General features: G+C 43.0%; 1 protein-coding gene across 2 annotated transcripts in view; it reads right to left on the minus strand.

Moving 5' to 3' along the window:
- Positions 1 to 444: 444 nt before the first annotated feature.
- The window catches only part of LOC115471611 (acylamino-acid-releasing enzyme-like), a 294,629-nt gene continuing 270,665 nt past the window's right edge, over positions 445 to 24,408 (minus strand). For both annotated transcript variants that reach the window (XM_030205319.1, XM_030205318.1), the window contains 2 exons: positions 12,348 to 12,454; positions 445 to 731 (listed from right to left, as the gene is read on the minus strand). In XM_030205319.1, coding sequence (XP_030061179.1) covers positions 626 to 731; positions 12,348 to 12,454 — 213 coding nt within the window. In that variant the 3' untranslated portion in view covers positions 445 to 625. The remainder of the gene's footprint in view (positions 732 to 12,347; positions 12,455 to 24,408) is intronic.

Below are 24,408 nucleotides of genomic sequence, written 5' to 3' on the forward strand. Positions count from 1 at the left end.
CCTGGTTAGCCTCCTTCCACCAGGTTTAAGAGATGATTATTTATTATTTATCTCATTTGTACCCCACAGTTTCCCAACAGTGTCAGGCTATTATATGCCTATTATATCTAACTAGTAAAAAAAAACCCGTTTCTGATGCAAATGAAACGGGGGCTAGCAAGGTTTTCTTCAGAGTGTGCATGTGGGAGTGTGTGTGTCCCTGCCCTCTGCCCTCTCTCCCTCCCCTTCCCCCTCCCCCAGGGCGCTTCACACTTCCGGCTGGAGGCTTCAGTGGTGCCTTTTATATATATAGATTTTTCATTTAGTGCAATATATTCTAACTCCCATCTTATTTCTTAGGCTCCTGGCATTCATATATAGACATTTCAAACATCACTTTTCACTTTCATTATTAACAAAAGAAAATTGTTGATTAGGACTCCCATCCCAATAAAAACATCAAACTGTGAGCTGAATAATATGTTTAATTAACAATTAGAAAAAATCATACTAAAATCAAAAACCATGACTTGAGATTTATAAACTCCAGAACTATATGCATTGAAATTCTACTATTCACTGCTAGAATTAAGAAGTCAGTCTTGAATGAACTAAATCTGTGTTGGTATGGTGAAAGGCAGCAAGATCAAAGTCTCATGTGCTTGACAAGCCAAAGCACGATATTCATGAAACCATCAGCCTCAGCATCCACTTTGGAAAGGGAGTGGTTATTTCCTGGGTACCAGAGTGCTCTAAAGAAAAAGAGAAAAGAGCCCATTTACTTATATTTCACATTAACTATCAAACATCAGGCATCTGTAGACAAAGGATAGAAGAGATGCACAGTGTAAACCCCTAATGAGACCATGCATATGGCATGTGTTAGGAATGGGGTGACAAATGTCACCTGCACTGATCAGCTGGGTTATTTCATACTAGTATTCCGGGCACACAGATGTCATTATAGAATAGGCTCTCACTGTGTGGGTGCCTAAAGGCAGGTGTCCACTTATAGAATTACCCTTTATCTCCATTTTTCTATGACTTTGGGTGACTAAATGTAAGAGGGCCATTTGCACACTAAAGTGGAGAAATGAAGTCTTACCTGATAATTTCATTTCCTTTAATCGCAGCAGATGAATCCAGAGACTTGTTGGATTGAATTTGTGGGTTGTGACCATCTATCAGCAGGTGAAGATAGAGAGCACTGAACTCTGTCTTATAGGATGGTATGCTCCTTTGTTAGTCAGTATTCTCTTAACAAAGCAGAAGGAATAAAGAGGCATAATAGATCCCCTCACAGAGAAGCAGTTTGAACAGTAGAAAACAGCAAAAACTTTACCCCAAAATGAGCCAGTACCCTAAACAGAGAAATGAACAAACTATGAGAACAGAGCACTGAAGAAGGGTGGGGTTCTGGATTCATCTGCTGCGGTTATAGGAAAGAAAATTATCAGGTAAGACAATTTCTCCCTCCTTAGCACCTGAAGCAGATGAATCCAGAGACTTGTGGGACGTAGCTAAGCAATCCTCATGTAGGGGGGGAATCCCAAACTCCCGCAGAGAGAACACTAACTGTTTGAAAGAAGAGTCTGTTCGAGCCACATCATCTAGATAATGCTTGGAAAAAAGGATGGAATGAGGATCACGAAGTCACTTTACAAACACCTTCATGGGAAAAAACTCATGATTCCGCCCAAGAAGTCGCTAGGGTCCTAACAGATTGTGCTCACAGAGAAGCCGGCAGTTGCTTGCCAGAAAGAAGGTAAGAAGAGGCAATAGGCTCCTTAATCCAGTGAGAAATAGTTGCCTGAGATGCTGCATGACCCCCGATTCAGGTCCGAGAAGAGAATAAAATGATTATCGAACTGTCTGAGAATATTGGTAGTCTTCATCTAAGCCAGCCTCTTTTTGTGCTCTTTTAAGGAAGGGAATTGTAAGACAGATTTTCGCTTGCTTTGTTGCCTTGATGTTTGTTGAGTTCTTCTCTGGTATTTGCAGACTACCAATATTCTCAGACAGTTCGATAATCATTGTATTCTTTTCTCGGGCCTGAATTGGGGGTCATGCAGCATCTCAGGCAACTATTTCTCACTGGATTAGATGAAAAGTCAAAACCACCCTGGGAAGACAAGAAGGAAAGGTATGAATAGTCACTCCTGAATCTCAGAAAGGAAGAAACGGATCCTGCCCGATCACGCCTGTAACTCAAACTCCACGAGCTGAGGCAACAAGCCAGTAGAAGGAGAGGAAGATCTTTCAAAGTAGCCTGCTTCAGAGGTTCAAAGGGAGCTTTTGTATTTTTTTGAGCCTGCAGAACCACACTAAGATTCCACTTGCGAGAAGAACAACGAAGAGGAGGAGGCCTAAGACGAGCCCCTTTCAAGAAACAAACCACATCTGGATGAGAAGGGAATGAGAAATACAGAATCTAACCCTGGGAACAGGCATGAGTTACCAGCTGGAAGGTGTCCAGTGCCAGCTCCCATTCAGTTGGGTTCAGGGAGTCCTGCTGTGGAAACCCACTTGCCCATTGAGAGTTTCTGCTAGGTGAGCAGATGAAAGTTGCTACAAATACCTTTCCGCCCAGTAAAATAGAAGGCGCGCTTCTGTTGTTAGAGGAAGACATCAAGTGCCTGCCTACTGATGGAATCTTCTGCCATCATGTTGACTGAGAGAACCTGAGCTGATTTGCCCTGCAGAATAGATTGCAAGGCTTGAAGAGTGTTGTGCACCACTCTGAGCCCACACCAAGTGGACTGTCACAGTGGTGCTGTGTGGCTCCATAGACCTTGAGTAGTATGTTGAAGACAGTGGGTTCCACAACTTGTCAGGCTGGTATCTGTGATGACAGCTATCCAAAGAGGAGACACCAGAGCTGCCCCTTGGAGGAGTTGTTCAGTTGAAGCCAATCTGACATACTGCGCTTTGCCAGAGGTCCCCACATGAGATGCTAATGGTAGCCCTGAGAAACTAGCAACTACTGGGACAAGAAAGACTGATGGAGTGGACGCATATAAACTCCATCCTAAAACACCACCTTCAAGGACACCACCGTAGTGCTCAGCACCTGAACACAGTAACAAGCTCAGGGATTTGGAATTCGCAACAAGTGGCAAATTTGCTCTTGAATCTTGTGTCTTCTCTGTTTTGGGAAAGACACCTGGCCCCCAAGACAAGTTAAATCATACTCCCAGATATTACAATGCCTGTGTTGGGACCAGATGACTTGTGCAGATTGATGACCTAACCTCGAGACTGCAAAAGTGTCATGACCCTAGTAGTCACTTGACAACTTGCCTGCTCTGACAAGGCCCTGAGTAGTCAGTCATCCAGGCAAGAATGCACTCTGATTCCCTCTTTTCTCAGGAAGGTGGCTACCACCACCATAACGTTAGAAAATGTTCTGGGCGCCATAGCTAACCCAAACCGCATTACTTGAAACTGAAACAAATGCCCTAGACTTGCAAGGCGAAGAACACACCAGTGCAAGAGGGCTAAAGAGTCAAGTAGGCCTCCTTGAGATACAGAACCTCCAGATACACCCCTGGCAACACCGCTCCAGGAACAGGTCTGCTGGGAGAGGAGAGATTTGATTGCGCTACCCAGGGGTTGGTGCCTGCTCTGGCGAGGGCCAGGAATTATACCTTCCTACCAGCAGGGAATTTGTTATTTATTTTTCTGAGTGAATTCAGAGAGAAGAGAGGATTCTAACTGCCAATTTGTCCTGGCAGCAGGGTTGCCAGGTGGAAATTTTTTTTCCCACCCAAACCAGCCTAAATCCAGCCCAAAACCCGCCCAAACTCAAACCCCGCCCCTGACACCCCCACCCCCGCGTCATCACCCCGCCCCCGCCGTCATCAACCCCGCCCCCGCCGTCATCAGCCCCGCCTCCCCCGTCATCAGCCCCGCCTCCCCGTCATCAGCCCTGCCTCCCTGTCATCAGCCCCGCCCAAAACGTCACTAACCCCGCCCCCCGCGGCCGCGGCCGAAAAAACCGCCCAAAAAACCACCCTGAAGCCCAAAAAGCAGCCCAAAAAACCGCAACCCGCCGCGGGCAAAAATTTCCCGCGGCTGGTTGCGGAAAACCGCCCAATTGGGCGGTAAAACCGCCCACCTGGCAACACTGCCTGGCAGAACAGTGTGTGTGACAGCAATGTATCCATTTTTGTCCGGAAAGGGGTGGGGGTTAGGAAATAGCACCTATAAAATGTCACTGAGAGGCAGACTGATTAAAAAGCCACATTTGCACAACAGAAAAATAATCTACTACCCCCATGGCAAACACACACTGGCCTTCCTGACTGCCCCAGCCTACTTGGCCTGGGGGCTCCAGCATCTCTGCTGTCCCCAGCCCTCTGGGTGCACCTGGAGGGAAATTCTCTATTGAGCACATTACAAAAGCATTAACCCCTGACAAAGGGCATGAAGCTAGCCAGGCCAATTGAATTAATTATTATTAGTATTATCATTCTTATTTGGTATATGTATTGCCGAAGGGAGCACTTTTGGAAACCCTGAGCGCTGCAGGTGGAGCCTATGCGGAATACAGCCGAACAGGCAACAAGGGTGGAGGGATAGGGACCCACACCCCTGAGGCAAGGACCTGCAGGACTGAGACAAAGCCACATACAGTGGCACTAAGAAGTGCGACTGGGAGTTGCAGAGCAAAGCTCTGAGCTCAACCAGGTATGGTCCTGTGACCTGGGAGCAGCAGTCAGGCTCAACCATGCTATGCGGCTTTGGCCATCAGAGCAGGAAGCTAGGCCAGGGGAAAGGAGCAGGTCAAGAAGAACCTAATGTCCCATCCTCACATCCTTTTAAGGCCATTGCACCTTCCCCCGGCAGGGTGGTTTTTTTTCTTTGTTTGTTTTTTTTGTACCTGCAGCCACCAAAGAATCAAATTAAGGTAATGTAAGCCTCCCAAGCTCATCCTGAGCAATAGAAGAAAGGCAAGTCATGGCCCAGGCCTCCTTGAGACTGCAATCTGGGGTGGTCCACTGAGTCGAAATAAGCATGTGAATAGCCTCATGTACAGGGAATGCTTTAGTCGGCTTCCAATGTTCCACTTATCCCAGGAGTACAGACTGAGGGGTTTTATGACTGAGTTAGAAACATTCAGAGCTTTAGCCATAAAGGAAGTTAAGTCCTCCTTGGGGAAAATAAATGTTAACAGGATATAGGAACAGCCTCTTCATCAGCCAGAATCTCACCCTTCTCAAATCCCACAGAAAAACAGAAAGTGTGCATCAGGCTGGGCAGCAACTTCACTACTGAGGGGTAGATAGAGGTGCTAATCTGCCTCAGAGACAGGTTCAAAACATCTTCCTTCACTCACAGAATCCAACTGACGAGGCTAAGAAGTTTGCAAGGACCCAGAAACCTTCAACTGCCGCTGAGAGAGATAGGCAGATGGCTGCGTATGCGGAGGAGACCTTTGCAGAATATAGACTTGATGCACTGAAAGAACAAACGCTGGGAAAACAATCAGAGGCCCAGGAGTTACAATAGAGTCAGAAACCTTACCAGCACATGTAAACGGTCCAGAAACATGCCCAGCTTGAAGAGCCAGCATGGATTCCACAGCTGCGGGAGCCATGCATGCTGATTTAAAATGGCCATGGGAGCCTGAAAAACTGCGTCGGATAACGTCAGCTGAGGAGAGAAACACCACAATTGCACAGCAACGGTTTGCCCGCCAAAAAAAGGCTGATCCACTGAAATGCTCTCAGAACACCCTGTCGACATTTCCCTGATGCTGCTCTCTGCTTAGCATAGTGAGAACAGCACTGTCAAGGCTCTGCATCAATCACAATGAAAAAGGTAAATTGCGAGTAAGCCCGAAGAGGGAGAAAAATATTGAAAGGAACACTCACCACTCTGGCCCAGGGTATACAGGTAACAGCAGAGCAACCCCATCCAACATCCAAGTAGCCACATAAGCAGGCAACGCTGCTGCAATCCTTAAATTTGTTTTTTCAGTCTGTGAGGAAGGAGAAAGTGGCTGGATAGGGATGGGGGAGGGACCTGACACCACCAGGTGTAACCCCAACCCCTGGTCCTACAGAACCGGGAAACCCAGAACAGTAGCCACAACACAGATGAAACCAGGATCTAGTGACAGACCATCCACTGCCTGCTGGAGATAGAGATATACTGACTAACCAGGGAGCATACCATCCTATAAGACAGAGTTCAGTGCTCTCTATCTTCACCTGCTGGTACATGGTCACAACCCACAAGTCTCTTGGATTCATCTTCTGCAGGTGCTAAGGAAGCTATAACAAGCCCTTACATGTGTAGATATACATGTGCATACTCAGTGCTATTCATAAGTGTCCCCTTGCATTTACATAAATTAGTGTGAAACACAGGGCACAGGAACTAAAGCGCATTTAGACACGTGGATTTAAACCTGCTATTAACATGGCCTGTGGGTGCACATAACTGTAGGCTTGTAGATACCAATTTATACCTAGTATTCTATAACGGACTCTGCACCCAGATGCCACTATAGAATTTGCAATCAGCCCCTAACTTTGGTACCCAGTCCTAGAACTGCCCCCTATCCCCCTAATTCTATAAACGGCCACTAAAGTGCACGAAAATCAGTGCGAGTAGCTAATTTGCAAAAGCAATTTTGCTTAACAAGCCAATTAGTGCTAATTGGCTTAATAAGTTATTATTGGCAATAACTGAAACCAATAAGGGTGTATGTGCTCAAATTTAGGCACGTGATCAGTGTCTAAATTTTACAAGTGTCCCGAATAACGGGATGCAGCAATGGGAAGGACATGGGTGGTCTGGGGCGGAGCATGGGTGTGGATTCGAGTTACGTGCACAATTAGGGCAACACGCCTAAATTTAGGCGCTCGCATTTGCACAACATTTTCACTGGTGCAAATGGATACACCTAGATTTAGGTGCAATCTCCATGCTTAAGTGGCATTCTATAAACCATGCCCATGCATAACTTTAAGCCGATTTTTTAGGCTCCATTATATAGAATTCACCCCTAAATGGCTAAATGTATAAGAGCATAAGCGTTTTCATAATGGAACAGACTGAAGATCCATCAAGTCCAGTATCCTGTTTCCAACAGTGACTAATCCAGGTTACAAGTACCTGGCAAGATCCCAAAACAGTACAATAGATTTATGAAGATTATCTTAGAAATAAGCAGTGGATTTTCCCCAAGTCCATCATAACAATGGCTTATGGACTTTTAGGAAGTTATCTAAACCTTTTTTAAACCCCACTAAGCTAACTGCTTTTACCACATTCTATGACAACGAATTCCAGAATATAACATCATATTGAGTGAAGAAATATTTTCTCTGATTTGTTTTAAAATGTATTACGTTGAAGCTTCATTACGTGCCCCCTAGTCCTAGTATTTTTGGAAACAGTAAACACATGATTCACTTCCACCCATTCCATTCCACTTATTATTTTATAGACCTCTATATCATATGTCCCCTCAGCCGTCTCTTCTCCAAGCTGAAGAAATCTAGTTGCTTTAGCCTTTCCTCAAAGGGAAAACATCTCATCCCCTTTAACAGTTTCGTCGTCCTTCTCTGGACCTTTTCTAATTCCACTACATCTTTTTGAGATGCGGTGACCAGAATTGCACACAGTATTTGAGGTGTGGTCGCACCATGGCACAATACAAAGGCATTATAACATTCTCATTTTTGTTTTCCATTCCTTTCCTAATAATACCTAACATTCTATTTGCTTTCTTAGCCGCCGCAGCATACTACTACTACTTATTTCTAAAGTGCTACTAGACGTACGCAGTGCTGTCCACTTGAACATGAAGAGACAGTCCCTGCTTGACAGAGCTTACAATCTAATTAGGACAGACAAACAGGACAACAAGAGATAAGGGAATATTAAAGTGAGGATGAAGGGTTCTGAACAAGTGAATAAGGGTTAACAGTTAAAAGCTGCATCAAAAAGGTGGGCTTTTAGCTTAGATTTGAAGATTGCCAGAGATGGAGCTTGACGTACTGGCTCAGGAAGTCTATTCCAGGCATATGGTGCAGCAAGATAAAAGGAACGGAGTCTGGAGTTAGCAGTGGAGGAGAAGGGTGCAGATAAGAGAGATTTACCCACTGAACGGAGTTCCCGGGGAGGAATGTAGGGAGAGATGAGAGTGGAGAGATACTGAGGAGCTGCAGAGTGAATGCACTTATAGGTCAATAAGAGGAGTTTTGGTCAAGATGGCGTCAGGAACGGAAGTGAGGCACCTTAGCTCCTGAGACTGGTGCGAGGATTGATCTTCCCAATTTCATTATGGGGAAGAGAAAGGGGAAAACGACGGCTCCTTCCTCCGCGGTTCCGCCGCCAACCCCCGCCACTCACTAGATGACCTTGGAGAGCTTTCGAGTGGGGCCTCTTGAAGAACAAATGCCCACTTCGATAGGCTCGGCTTCTCAGGGCGTCGAGCACAGCATAGAAGGAGTGACGCTAAGTCCTCCTTCCTTCACTGCTCCTCCGCAACCCGGAGGCGATTCTTTGCTCGTGGGGTCACGACAGCCTGAGGTTCTGGAGTTACCCAGACCGGTGGTACTCGTAGAGGGAGGACCTATGAGCACTTCAACCCCGGGAAAGGAGACATCATTATAGGATCCAGTGCAGGTCGCTGCTCCTGTTTCTCGGGAGATTGCAACCGTGTTTACTGGAGCTTTAATGAGACCAGCAGTGGTAACTATGAATACACTTTGGGATGCCATTCAGGCAGTGAACAACACTTTACTCTTGACGAATAATTCAGTAAAAAGTGAAATAACGGAACTGAAACAGGTCAATCAAACTTTGTTAGTTCAAACTCAGGAGCAGCAAGTTAAAATCATGAAAATAGAAGGACAGGTTGAAAAACTACAGAATATTACCTCAGTTTTGATTAAAGAAAGAGAAATCCAAGACAGAAAAATGGAATATCTTGACAATAATGGGCGCAGAAACAATTTGAGATTTTTGAACTTTCCGAAAATCACCATTGCTAAATGCTACAGATATGCTTAAGAAATATTGTACTGAGGTACTGGGGATTCCAGTGGAGGGGTTTCCCCCCATAACGAGAACCCAATACATAACTGTTGGAACAACCTCAAACAGCTCCTGGCCCTACATTAAACTTAACAGAATTCTTGGAGAACTCTCTTGAACTGATTTCTGAAAGAACTACATTGTTGGTAACATTTGCTCTCGAGTTTGACTGAAACAATATTCTTCGGTTATACTTTCGACATATTAACGATTCTTTCATGGGACAAAAGTTTCAAGTGTTCCCAGATATAGCAAGGATTACACTAGTGGTTAAGGTGGTGGACTTTGGTCCTGGGGAACTGAGTTTGATTCCCACTTCAGGCACAGGCAGCTCCTTGTGACTATGGGCAAGTCACTTAACCCTCCATTGCCCCATGTAAGCCGCATTGAGCCTGCCATGAGTGGGAAAGCGCGGGGTACAAATGTAACAAAAACAAAACAAAAGAGGAGAAAATAATTTCTTTCGTACAAACCTAAGGTTTTAAAAATTAGGAGGCACATTGGTGCTGAGATTTCCTTGTAAATGTTGTATTTCAATTTATCTGGTGAACTATATTTTCTTTACTCCCAAGAAGCTATTAGAGTTTATTGAATCAAGGGAAAAGGTTGTCCCTACCATGGAGGTACTCCCTTAGTCTAAATATGCTGAATATCGGCTGTGTACATTCGTTGCTCCCGTCTGTTTGTAAATTGTTAATTTACTATATTTTTCCACTTGAATTATTTCTTAGTATCTTGACCAAATAATTGCGGACAAACTAAATAATAATTTTTCCTTACTATACTTGAATGATATAAAGTATTATGTCATATATTTCAATGCATTTATGTTTGCTGATATAAATATTAAAACTTATAAATAAAGAATTAAAAAAAAAATAAGAGGAGTTTGAACTGTATGCGGAAATGGATAGGAAGCCAGTGAAATGACTTGAGGAGAGGGCTAATATGAGCATAACGACACTGGCGGAATATAAGTCGTGCAGCAGAATTTTAAACAGATTGAAGAGGAGAGAGATGGCTAAGTGGGAGACCTGTGAGAAGCAAGTTGCAATAGTCTAAGCGAGAGGTGATGAGAGTGTGGATGAGGGTTCTGGTAGTGTGCTCAGAAAGGAAAGGGCGAATTTTGCTGATATTATAGAGAAAGAAACGACAGGTTTTAGCAGTCTGCTGAATATGTGCAGAGAAGGAGAGGGAGGAGTCGAAGATGACCCCAAGGTTACGAGCTGATGAGACAGGAAGGAAAAGATTGTTATCCACAGAAATAGAGAATGGGGGAGGAGGAGAGGTTGGTTTAGGGGGAAAGATGAGAAGCTCAGTCTTGGTCATGTTTAGTTTCAGATGGCGCTGAGACATCCAGGCAGCAATGTCAGACAGGCAGGCTGATACTTTGGCCTGGATTTTGGCTGAGATTTCTGGTGTGGAGAGGTAGATCTGGGAGTCATCAGCGTAAAGATGATACTGAAAACCATGGGATGAGATCAGAGTACCAAGGGAAGAAGTATAGATGGAGAAAAGAAGAGGTCCCAGGACAGATCCCTGAGGTACACCAACTGACAGTGGGATAGAAGTAGAGGAGGATCCACTAAAGGTACACTGGGAGAGATAAGAAGAAAACCAGGAAAGAACAGAGCCCTGAAATCCAAGTGAGGACAGCGTATCAAGGAGTAGGCTGTGATCAACAGTGTCAAAAGCAGCAGATAGATTAAGAAGGATGAGGATAGAATAGAGACCTTTGGATCTGGCCAGGAACAGATCATTGGAGACTTTAGCAAGCGCTGTTTCAGTTGAATGAAGAGGGTGAAAGCCAGATTGAAGTGGATCAAGAATAGCTTGAGATGAAAGAAAGTCAAGGCAACGGCGCTGAACAGCACGTTCAAGTATCTTGGATAGGAAAGGGAGGTGGGAGATGGGGCGATAGTTAGAAGGCCAGGTAGGGTCCAATGAAGGTTTTTTAAGGAGTGGTGTGACTACAGCATGCTTGAAGGCATCAGGAACAGTCGCAGTGGACAGTGAAAGATTGAGGATATGACAGATAAAAAGGGATGACAGTAGGAGAGATAGTGTTAAGTAGATGGGTGGGAATAGAATCAGATGAACAGGTAGTTAGTTTTGAGGAGGAAAGAAGATGTGTAGTTTCCTCTTCAGTGATTTCAGAAAATGAAGAAAAGGAGGCAGGGGTTGGAGGGTTGAGAGAATGGACTAAGGGAAGGAGAGTTGGAGGTGAACCTTATCATGAAAGAACTCAGCCAGAATCTGGGGAGAAAGTGAAGGGGGAGTTGGAGATGAAGGCACTTTGAGGAGAGACTTCAGTGTGGCAAAGAGACATCGAGGGTTTGAGCCAAGAAAATTTGTCAACTGGATGTAATAGTCCTGTTTGGCAAGTAAAAGAGCAGACTGGAAGGAGGTCAGCATACTGAGTAGAGGGTCTCAAGGTATCATCAACTATGACACCTTTTCCTGGTTGATGACACCTAATATTGGACCTTGCATCATGTAGCTATAATTTGGGTTCCACTTTCCCACATGCATTACTTTGCACTTGCTCACATTAAACGTCATCTGCCATTGGATACCCAGTCTCATAAGGTCCTTTAGCAATTTTTCACAATCCTCCTGCAATTTAATAACTTTGAATAACTTTGTGTCAGCAGCAAATTTAATTACCTCACTAGTTAGTCCCATCTCTAGATCATTTATAAATATATTAAAAAGCAGCGGTCCTAGCACAGACCCCTGAGAAACCCCACTAACTACCCTTCTCCATTGAGAATACTGACCATTTAACCCTACTCTGTTTTCTATCTTTTAACCAGTTTTTAATCCACAATAGGACATTACCTCCTATTTCATTTAGGAAATGTATATGAGTAAATCCACCAGCCTTGTGCATATTGAAAATGAAATAAGATATTTTCTGTTTCCTGCCAAATGCTGGAAAACTGTCTCAACTAATACATATTACTTCCAATAGTGCAACTAGTGTGCACACGACAGCTTCTTAGGCTTATTCCAAACACCTCTAAAGCATTATATGTTTGTGGTAGAAAGGTAAACTTTTTTTTTAAATTTGTTCCTCTATCTTTCTCAGTTTATACTCAAGTATCTCTTTTCCTCTAACTGTGTGTACATCTCTCTTTCTGTGTATCTCTACACAGGTTTGGATGCATTGTGGTGTTCTGCAGGGGGGCAAGATCTAATCTGGCTACAGTTTTTTTTGTGATACAAGACTAAAAGGAAGAGATTGGGGCTAGTAAAAGGAGATGGTCAGACAAGATATCGTGGAAACTGAAGACTCAGAGATTTTCACTCACCGAACAGGGACGCCGTGTGCTTTCAGAGCTCGGTAATACTCTACCCCCTGTTTGTTTGGGACTCGAATATCCTCCTCACCCAGCATCAGCAGAACAGGAGTTTTCACCTGAGAAAAGATACCACAATGAGTAACAAGAAAATAGTAATCAGAATCCAATCAAGTACATTTCAGGGGGCAGAGATTACAGTGAGATATGAGATTACTAGCCACTGCCTTCTTAGAATATTCCAGACTACAGTAAGACACAAAACAGAGTTTGTCGGTATTTTACAGAATAACAGATTGAGGAATAAGCTTTGGGGGCAAATGTTCACTATGTCAAAAACACATCTGACCAAACAAACTCTTGGAAACACCTATCTCCTAAAATCTAGCGAACCTAGGATCAGTTATTTAATGTATCTACAAACAATACCTAGGTATTCCTATATTATGTTCCTGTGTGTTCTTCTACAGGAGGAATGACTTGAAAGGAGTTTGTGACAGTTGGTGGATGGTCACAATGGACATAGTGAGTTTAAAAACTGTTATTCCACAACAGGAGGCATTACAGATACTGAAAATGGAGTTAGACATAAGGGTTCCAACAAGTTTTATATTAACCCTAGCCTCATTAGCAATGACGAATAACTACTTCCAATTTGCAGGTAAGCTATTCAAACAACTGTCAGGAGCAGCCATGGGAGTTATGATGGCCCCGTCAGTGGCTAATCTGTTTGTAGCACGGTTTGAGGAAGAAGCCATATACACTTCCCACTACTTTCCACACATCAAGATGTGGTTAAGGTTTATCGATGACATCTTCTGTATATGGGATGGTGACAAAAAGAGCTAGAAGAATTTGTAGAACAACTCAATCAAAAACACCCAACTCTAAAATTTACAATGGAAGCAAGTTAAACAAATATAGCATATTTGGATGTACAGATGAAAAAGAAGGATACACAGATAACTACGACTATCTTCAGGAAGAAGACAGATCGGAATACCTTCTTAGAATATACTAGCTGTCATCCGAAGAAGTTAAAAGACAGCTTCCCACTATCCCAATTTTTAAGATACAGGGAGATTTGTTCAGATGACCAAGATTTCAGACAGCAGTCCAAGGATCTCCAGAAGAGATTATGTGATAGAGGATACCCCTAGGGGAATTGTCCAAAAAGCTTACACAAGAGCAAAATACAATAGCAGAGAATATCTATTAACACCGAGAAGAAAAGATGATTCTACAGAGATCAACAAAGCAATCTGTATTTGGAGATACAATTCCATGTGGTCTAAGATAGCGACAATGATTAGGTCACACTGGCATGTAGTGCAAACCTTGCCAACCTTCCAAGAAGTTGAGGTGATGATGGTGTTCAGCAGGCAGAAGAATCTTAAAGAAATTTTATCCCCAACTACTCTAAAACCTATGGAATGGCGAAGAAGGAGCATAAATGGGCATAGTAAATGCGGAAAATGCCAGATGTGTGACCTGATGATGGAGATAGACACATTTGAAGACCCACAGACGGATCGACGGTTTACTTTACGTTCCGCTACAACATGTGAATCAGAATATGTTGTATACTGTATACAGTGTCCATGTGCAAAATTATACATTGGGCAAACTACAAGACAACTAAAAGTAAGACTGGGTGAACACAAAAGTAATATCCATGTCAACAAATTAACAACACCTTTGGCAGCATATTGCATAAAAGAAGGGCATGATTTTGAATCATTCCGATGTGTAATCCTACAAAAAATCGAGTTCCCCACAAGAGGAGGCAATAAGAGATTGGTATTACTACAACAGGAGCAAAAATGGATTTTTCGATTACAGACCATACAACCAAGAGGGTTGAATACTAAAATTGAGTGGGTCCATTTTTTTTAGATACATTAAAAGCAGGAAGCCGGCTAAAGAATCGGTTGGGCCGCTGGACGAAAATGGTGTTAAAAGGGTGATCAGGGATGATTGAGCCATAGCGGAGAAATTAAATGAATTCTTTGCTTCGGTCTTCACCGAGGAGGATTTGGGAGGGACACCGGTGCCAGAAAGCATATTTGAAGCAGGCGAGTCGGAGAAACTAAACGAATTCTCTGTAAACTTGGAGGATGTAATGGGCCAGTTCTGCAAAATGAAGAGTAGTAAATCACCAGGACCTGATGGTATTCATCCCAGAGTATTACTAGAACTGAAAAATGAACTTCTAGAGCTACTGTTAGTAATATGCAATCTATCCTTAAAATCGAGTGTGGTACCGGAAGACTGGAGGGTAGCCAATGTTACGCCAATTTTTTAAAAAGGTTCCAGAGGAGATCCAGGAAATTATAGACCGGTGAGTCTGACGTCGGTACCGGGCAAAATGGTAGAGGCTATTATCAAGAATAAAATTACAGAGTACATACAAAAACATGGGCTGATGAGACAAAGTCAGCACGGATTTAGTGAAGGAAAGTCTTGCCTCACCAATCTACTGCATTTTTTTTGAAGGGGTGAACAAACATGTGGACAATGGGGAGCCAGTGGATATTGTGTATCTGGATTTTCAAAAGGCATTTGACAAAGTGCCTCATGAAAGACTCCTGAGGAAACTGGAGAGTCATGGGATCGGAGGTAGGGTATTACTATGGATTAAGAGCTGGTTGAAAGATAGGAAGCAAAGAGTAGGGCTGAATGGTCAGTATTCTCAGTGGAGAAGGGTAGTTAGTGGGGTCCCGCAGGGGTCTGTGATGGGACCGCTGCTTTTTAACATATTTATAAATGACCTAGAGATGGGAATAACTAGTGAGGTAATTACATTCGCAGATGACACAAAATTATTCAGGGTCATCAAGTCGCAGGAGGAGTGTGAAAGATTACAGGAGGACCTCGCGAGACTGGGGGATTGGGCGTGCAAGTGGCAGATGAAGTTCAATGTTGACAAATGCAAAGTGATGCATGTGGGTAAGAGGAACCCGAATTACAGCTATGTCATGCAAGGTTTCGCGTTAGGAGTTACGGACCTAGGAAGGAATCTGGGAGTAATCGTTGATAAGACGTTAAAAACATCTGCCCAGTGTGCTGCCGCGGCTAAGAAAGCGCACAGAATGTTGAGTATTATTAGGAAAGGGATGGAAAACAAACACGAGGATGTTATAATGCCGTTGTATCGCTCCATGGTGCGACCGCACATCGAGTACTGTGTCCAATTCTGGTCGCCACATCTCAAAAAAGATATAAAGGAATTAGAAAGGTGCAGAGAAGGGCAACGAAAATGATAAAGGGAATGGAACGACTTCCCTATGAGGAAAGGCTGAGAAGGTTAGGGCTCTTCAGCTTGGAGAAAAGGCGGCTGAGGGGTGATATGATAGAAGTCTACAAGATAATGAGCGGAGTAGAGCGGACAGATGTGAAGCGATTGTTTACACTTTCAAACAACAACAAAACCAGGGGACACAAGATGAAGCTAGAATATGGTAGATTTAAAACAAATAGAAGAAAGTTTTTCTTTACTCAGGGTGTAGTTAGACTCTGGAACTCGTTGCCGGAGAATGTAGTGACAGCAGCTGGCCTTACGGAATTTAAAGGGGGTTTGGACAGATTCCTGAGGGAAAAGTCCATTGAACAGTTGCCGGGTTTTTGAAGCCTGGATTGGCCGCTGTTGGAGACAGGATGCTGGGCTTGATGGACCCTTGGTCTTTCCCAGTATGGCGGTGCTTATGTACTTATGTAATCAACATGGTATTTCTTCTAATCAATACGGTATCACGGGTAACACGGATATGATGCTGAGGTTTCCAAATACAAATACAGAAGCAGTAGCCCTCTTCCGATAGAACGGACAGAGTATAGGTATGTTGAGCTAAGACGATGTGTGCAACTTAGTAAAATTAAAAGGATAACTGTTTGTATGTATTGCAGTTGCTACAGCACGCCAGGACCACGGACCCTGAAGGCCGTGGCAAATAGAGACTGAGCGTTGGAATGAGCAACAAGGAGTCAAAGCAAAGATAAGTGACTCCGGATTGATATAAACAATAAAGGAAAGGAGGTTTTTTAAGCCAATGATGACAGATAGAACTCCTATGAATTAAATAGCCTTAGAGCTAAGTTTCGGGAGTCTGTTGAGGCTTTTTCCTCCTGTAGAAGAACACACAGGAACATAATATAGGAATACCTAGGTACTGTTTGTACAAACAAACTCTTGCCCATGAAAGTTTATGCCTTAATAACTGTTGGTCTATACTGGTGCCACCAGCCTCTGTGATATATAGACTATAGGGTTAGTTATCCCTTTGGAAGTGAAACACAGGATTGCCAACTAGAATCCCTCAACACACTCCAGGTGACAGAGATCACAGTGAGAAAGGAATTACTATGGGCTGGATATGCAAATAAAGCACATTTGCCTCATCACTAAGGTCAATTTATGTCCACTTTGAAGATGTCAGGCTTATAAACCAAGTAATCTCCATTGTTCTTTTGTTCAATTTGCAAATCTAAATAATGGGGAAAAGAAATCAAGTAAAATAAAAATGTACAGAAATGTGGCATGATACAAATAAAAAAAGAAACAGATATATGAAGAAAACAAGATCAGATCCACACAAGCCCGTAATATTGAGATCAAGCCAATTAAAAAAAAAAAAAGAGAAAAGGAAGTAGGTAGTGAAGGAGTAGCTTAATGGTTAGTGAAGTGGGCTGAGAACCTGGGGAACTGGGCTCGATTTCCCATTGCAACTCTTTGCAACTATCTGAGTTAAGTGTGATGTCCATGACCAGGGAGCCAGTTCACCTGTCTCCTGATCAGTTCCAAGCAGTCTAAAGTCACAATGGGGCCTCTTACAAAGGCAAACTGAAAAAGGGCCTGCGGTAGTATAGACGCATGTTTTGGGCGCACGCAGAATCATTTTTCAGTGCATCTGTAAAAAAATGCCTTTTTAAAATTTTTGCCGAAAATGGACTTACTGCTACAGCATAAGATGCTGTAGGTGGAGTATGTAAAGGGTTTGGCAGAAAATTTGCCAATCTGTAAGGAGCTAGTGGACTGTCTGTTTGCTAAAATATCATTAGGTGGTGAATAATAATTGAAGGGCTTATTTCCAAACCCCCACTAAATCCAGGACTACCAGTCCTTCAACTGGTATTATTACATTTTGCTGGTATCATTTATATTTTCATGTATGTATAATTCATGACAAAATTTTTTCATTTTCATGCCATTTTATTTTACTGTTCTCTTAAGCTGTAAAATCTGTGAAATCTGCTTTGGACAGCAGATTTCATGGTTATGTTATATAAATATTTTAGATGGCTGCTGATGCATATATTATAGGCAGGGTCACAGTTCTGCTGTTATGATGCTGTGTATAAGGGTCGGTGGGACAGGTTTAACAATTGTTATGTCTGTCTGTTGTCAGTAGGTGCTGCTGTGGTGCTCTCACATCTTGTACAATATTCCTTCTAAGGACTGAGTTGATGTGAGCAAAAATGTTTCTTCGCAAGTAAAAATTTTCCGTTATATTACCCAGTGAGTGCTTCATATAAATACAAATGCAGACATGTGCACACACATATAAACGTTCGCAGGGAGGCTGGAAAGAATTCCATAACTATGCTCTGCAAGCTTTTCCTACTTGTTTCCCTACAGTTTAACTACGTTTATAGATGCTCTGAATTTTACTCAGCTACAGGATGTTTAGAGCAGCTTAGAGAAAACATTGCTCCCCCCTGCAGACTAGCTACTTTCCTTCTTTTATACTAGTGCCACTTTCTCCATTCCCTCAAATTTCATATGCATATTGTGTCTTTAGTCTTGTATATAGTTTGAAGTCATTTAATAAATAATGTTCCTCAATAAATTATCTTTAACAAATTAGCAATTTAGAGATAAATTGGTTACTTTTATACTGTTTAAGCCTCAAAGAACAGAGGAATCTGGAGATCCTCTGTATCGGGAGTTGAAGGAACTGCTGAGAACATAACAGTAGCCATACTGGGTCAGACCAATGGTCTATCTAGCCCAGTATCCTGTTTTCCAAACAGTGGCCAAGTCAGGTCACAAGTACCTGGCAGAACCCAAATCGTGGCAACACTCCATACTACAAATCCCAGGGCAAGCAGTTGCCTCCCATGTCTGTATCAATAGCAGACTATGGACTTTTCCTCTAGGAATCTGTCCAAACCATTTTTAAACCCAGATATACTAATCGCCGTCACCACATCCTCTGGCAAAGAGTTTCAGAGGCTTCTTTGCTGTCTCTTTCTGTTTCCCCTTTGGTCAACCCTTCAATTGTCACCTTGGAAGACCATTGCACAAGCTTTGTGAAGTCTATGCATGATTTGCTTCTCAATCCTTGGCTAAATCGCAAGTGATCGAGTCTGAGGTAAGCACACTAAAGGAAAAAATTGTGCATTTGGACCAAGTGGTAAAAACTATTAAAAGTACTTAGTCTTCCCTGGTAGTTGACAACATGGCAATTCATCAGAAACTGGAATTTATGGAAAATAAGGCCAGGTCTTTGAACTTGCATATTTTAAATTTCCTACATGTTATCTATAGCACTCAGGGAACTTTTTAATAAGTACTTAAAAGATGTTTTGAACTTTCCGGAAAATACTATGCCTCCTTTAAATAATGTATATTATGTTGCACCAGTAGTGAAAGATCAAGCAAGGCCTATACAATCTGAGGTTTCTTCACTTGACGTTTCAAGCCTTTTGGAAACTTCTGGAGACTTTGTGACATTTGTATTTGCTTAAGACAAAGACGCGGTGATGCACTTGCAGTTTTGCTACCAAAATGTGGATTTTCTTGAACATAAGATAAGACTTTTTCCAGATGTATGTAAGAAAACACAGGAGCGTAGGAAACAGTTTCTTGCTATGAAGCAGGAGGCTCCTGGCACAAAATTTTTCCTTAGATTTCCATGCAAATGCAAGATAAAACTATGTGAAGCCTCATATGTATTTTATGATCCTGTAAAACTGGGAACATTCATTCAGAGCAAGAAATCAGGTGTAGGTGCGATCACTGTTAATGTGTGAGCTTATGGAGAATTTTAGAAAGGATGTCCAACTCAGAATAAGGACATCCATTTCTCATCTATGTTAGAGCAGGATCTGCTGACATACTGCCTGTTATAAAATTCATGAGAAACAGACGTCCATATGCTGATGACGTTCAGCATGAGCATCCACTTTACAAACTGAACTGCCCAAATTATCAGTTGGGCAAAACAAAGGACAAGGAGGACCTTGTGGCAGTGTAAGAACATAAGAATAGCTATACTGGGTCAGACTAACAGTCCATTTAGCCCAGTATCCTGTTTCCCACAGTGGCCAAACCAGGTCACAAGTACCTGGCAGAAACCCAATTGGTAGCAACACTCCATGATACCAATCTCGGGGCAAGCAGTGGCTTCCCCCATGTCCATCTCAATAGCAGACTATGGACTTTTCCTCCAGGAACTTGTCCAAACCTTTTTGAAACCCAGATATGCTAACTGCTATTACCATATCCTCCAGAAGTGAGTTCCAAAATGTAACTATTCTTTCAGTGAAAAAATATCCATGCACAACAGAGGGGTAGCCTAATGGTTAGTGCAGTAGGCCAAGAACCAAGGAACCCAGATTTAAATTCCACTTCTCTGTGATTTTTTTTTTTTTTAATTGTGAGCCCTCCAGGGATAGAAAATTACCTACTGTACCTGAATATATGCAATTTTAAGAGCCTTCAGGCTTGCACATTTCTTATAAATCCCAGTACAGTAAGCATTTTTCTGCCCCTGGAGGGTTCAAGATTTTATTTGTTACATTTGTACCCCACATTTTCCCACATATTTGCAGGCTCAATGTGGCTTACATAGTACCGTAAAACGCGTTTGCCAAGTCGGTTGATAACAAATACAAGGTTATATAGTGGTTGAATGAGGTAGTTGTGAAGGGTCGAAAGGAATTAAGATTGTATATTGTCCAGTACGATCATTGGTCATGCTGTGAGGGGGTTTACGTTGGATCGTTGGGGTAGGCCTTTTTGAAGAGGTTGTAGTGATTTCCTGAAGTTTAGGTGGTCATGGATTGTTTTCACAGCTTTTAGGAGTCCATTCCATAGTTGTGTGCTTATGTAGGAGAAGCTGGATGCGCAAGTTGTTTTGTATTTAAGTCCTTTGCAATTTGGGTAATGTAGGTTTAGATATGATCATCATGATCCGATTCTGTTTCTGATTGGTAGATCTATAAGGTCTAGCATGTATCCTGGGACTACTCCATAGATAATTTTGTGGACCAGAGTGCAGATTTTGAAGATGATCCGTTCTTTGATTGGGAGCCAGTGCAGCTTTTCTTGAAGGGGTTTAGCACTTTCGAATCATGTTTTACTATATATCAGCCTGGCTGCTGTGTTTTGGGTGGTCTGGAGTTTTTTTGGTGAGTTGTTCTTTGCATCCCGCATAGATTCCGTTGCAGTAATCTGCATGGCTTAGGACCACTGATTGTATTAGGTTTCAAAAAGTTTCCCTTGAGAAGAAAGGTTTTACTCAATTTAGTTTCCACATTGAATAGAACATGAAGTGGGATTTGAACTTGGGACCCTTGGTTCTCAGCTTGCTTCACTAACCATTAAGCTACTGCTCAGCTCTGAATGGAGGAATACTAAGAAATTAATTTTAGAAATATTTTAGTACCATGAATATCCACAGTTCCAGCAGTCTTACCACATAGATTTTGTTGAATTGCCCAAGACACCTCTTCAAATGTGATGGGAGTGTTCAACAAGTTTAACCTGAAAGTTGCTATACAGGGAAGGTCCAAACTAGATAAATAAATTCACTATCAGTAAGAGATTGAGAAGACCGAACAACTCCCACCCTTTTGCATTTCCTTCTTCTAGAGGAATAAAAAGAACCAGTATCTCATCTATGAGCAACTGATAGAGTACCAAGCCCCCAAAATATGGAAGGACTTGAGCTTAAACCTGGTTTACTTACATGACTATGAACAATTAACAAACAAAAATGACTCTCTTTAAAAGATTCCTAGGGTAGCCACTCCGCAATGTGTACCTGATCTAATGTAACCAAAATCTACTTTATATAAGATTGTCTGAGCAATATTTTGCGCCCCCCCCCCCCGGCTACAGAAGTCTCCACACACCCCCACCTTTCCCTGCAGCCCCCTATTCCCAGAAAGTCCAGCACATTGTTCCCTGCAGCCCCTCTCCTCCTATAAATCCAGCACACCTCTGCCTTCCCCAAATCCAGAATCGCTCGCTATCTTCCTTCCTGCAGGTCGAGGATCACTGCCGCTTCCTTCTCCTTCCCCTGCTGCAGTGCTTGCAGCTTATTTTCGGGCCATCCACGATTCACACAGGCAGGCACTCCAGGGCCTTCCCAGTCGCCGCATCCAGCCCTCTCTGATGCAACCTCTTATTACGAGGGTCGGACGCGGCAAAGAGAAGTCTCCACATTGCCTGTGTGAATCGCGGACAGCCCAAAAATGTAAACTGCAAGCACTGTAGCGGCGGCGGGGGGAAAAGCAGGAAGAGGCAGATTCCGGACCTGCGGGAGGGGAAAGTAGGGAGCGATGCTGGATTGTGGGCGGTGGGAGGGAGGTCAAGATTTGAAGCGGCACTCCTGAGAGTTTGCTGTGGCGCACCAGGGTGCCGCGGCACAGTTTAGGAAACGCTGACTTAGAACTTATCATGGCACACATGCGGTCTAGAAATGCCAAGTAAAGCAAATAAGTTTCACTTTCTAGTGGAGGAGGGTCTGGTGCCGAGTACAGGTGAGCATAGTAATCTTTCAGAAGATGGTAGATAGCTACATCAGCATTTTCTAAATTCCCGTTACGCGATTCTAAAGCATTCATTTTAAGATGACTCTGATTTGGATGGGCCAAGCGAGCCAGCATCTTGCCACTCTTGTTAGCATATTTGCACATATTATATTTAAAATAATCAATCGATTTTTGTGCTCTTTGATGAATAAGTTCATTTAAAGCTTGTTGGAGTTACAGAAGCTACGGTTTTCATTTGCATGCTATAGGTTTCCTATGTAAGCACCTGAATCTAGTCGCTTCCCCCTCTAACCAAAGCATTTCCCTATCCCAGACTTCTTATGATGGCTAGTATACACAAGGATGTGCTGGATTTTCTGGGAAGAGGGGGCTGCAGTGAAAGGCAGACCTCTGTGGCCGGGGGCGCAAAAAATTGCTCAGACACTAAGGGTGCCATGAACCAAAAACGTTTGGGAACAGTATCTGATAGTTAAAAAAAAAAAAAAAAAAAAAAAATCCTGCTACTTCAGAGTGTAGAAGTGTCTATAAAGAATCAACAAGACATTTGGTAACAGTCTAAACCAGAATAGCCTACAGAAGGCAGGTCTGTATCAGTAATCCGACCATGTCTCATAAAAGGTCAAGGGGACAAGACCCCCAAAGACATTTAAGTCAATGGTCTGCAGGCAGCACTGGTACCTATATCAGACTTCATCCTCTGATAGAACTGTGGCACTGGATGAATAAAGGAGAATTAATGTCCCAATAAGAGAAAAAGTTTTTATAGCCAGTCCTGATTACGTACATTCTACCAAAAACATAATTGTCAATTGCAATTGAAGAATCTGTATTATTATTATTAGCATTTGTATAGCGCTGCCAGATGCACGCAACACTGAACTCCTGATACAGAGAGACAGTCCCTGCTCAATAGAGCTTACAATCTAAAAATACAGACAGACAAGACAATTAAGGGCGAGGGAAGTACTGGGTGAGAAGGAACAAGGGGAGGGCAATTGAGTAGTGGCTAGGAGCCAAAAGCAATGGTGAAAAGGTGGGTTTTCAGCATAGATTTGAAAACAGGTAGAGATGGAGCTAGACTTACAGGCTCAGGAAGTCTATTCCAGGCATAAGGTGCTGCGAGGGAAAAGGAACGAAGTCTGGAGTTAGAAGTGGAGGAGAAGGGGGACGACAAGAGAGATTTGTCCAGTGAGCGGAGTTCACAAAGAGGAATGTAGGGGGAGATGAGAGTGGAGAGGTAATGGGGGGCTGCAGAATGGATGTATCACGTTATGACCAAACTAGGATGAATTACCCAAAAGGAATCCATTTGGCTCTCCCATATACACATACTGTTTACTAGACAGTAAGGACTGGTAGCCTCAATCGACAGATAAGTGCATGAGGTAACAGAGTGATCCATAGTTACAAGAGTGGCATTTGTGGATTAGGCAAAAAAAACCTCTCTCATTCATCTCTACAAAGGGCTGTAATGAACCAGCTTTTCCTCCTAAAAGAGAAAATAATCATTTTGAGGAGTTAGCCTTTTCTTGCTCTAACTGTTCTACCATGGATTAAGCTGCTTCCACTGTGACACAGAATGTTGAAGCACCCATAATTTAGCTGGATATAGCAAGCTAAAACGCACTTGCAATTTATGTAGGTGACCACACAAAGGAGCAAACTGCGTTGAAGGGAGACCATGCTAGAATAGTCCTGAAAACAGATAATTTTTCTTCCATCACACTTCAATGTCTTATTCCTTTTAAGGGCAGACAAAACTTCCATTTTGTGATGATAATTGAGAAGTTTTAAAATCACTACAGACACAGAGGCCCTGCTTGGTCCGACAAAGCAAACTCTGCTTTAAGCCACTTTTCTAACACTGAAACCAGGACGCTGTCTCCTACCGACTCCGATAGTCCTACTATGCGCAGGTTGGCTCTCCGAGACCTGTCTTCTAGGTCGTCGATCTTCTCAGACAGCCCTTTAATTGTGGAGGCCATTTGTTCTACTTTTTGCGCCACCAGGGTAAGTTCCTCCTCCACCACCGAGACCCGTCTCTCCAGCTCGTTCGTTCTCTGCGTAGTCTCACCGAGCAGCGTTTTGATGTTAGAAATTTGTGGTGTTAACCAGTCCCATTTCGCGTCCAGCGCTTTTTCTACTGCTGTAGTCAGCTGAGTTAGTTGACCTGCCGTGAAAACTGCTCCTTCCGGCATCGGTTTCGCTTCAGTGCTCCCCTCTCCAGCCGGCGGCTTTTCTTTTTCTCTCTTACTTGCGCGGCTTGCCATGGTTTTCGACGGGGTTTCCAGGA

This window comes from Microcaecilia unicolor, chromosome 6 (genome assembly GCF_901765095.1).
Source record: "Microcaecilia unicolor chromosome 6, aMicUni1.1, whole genome shotgun sequence".
Classification (NCBI taxonomy): Eukaryota; Metazoa; Chordata; class Amphibia; order Gymnophiona; family Siphonopidae; genus Microcaecilia; species Microcaecilia unicolor.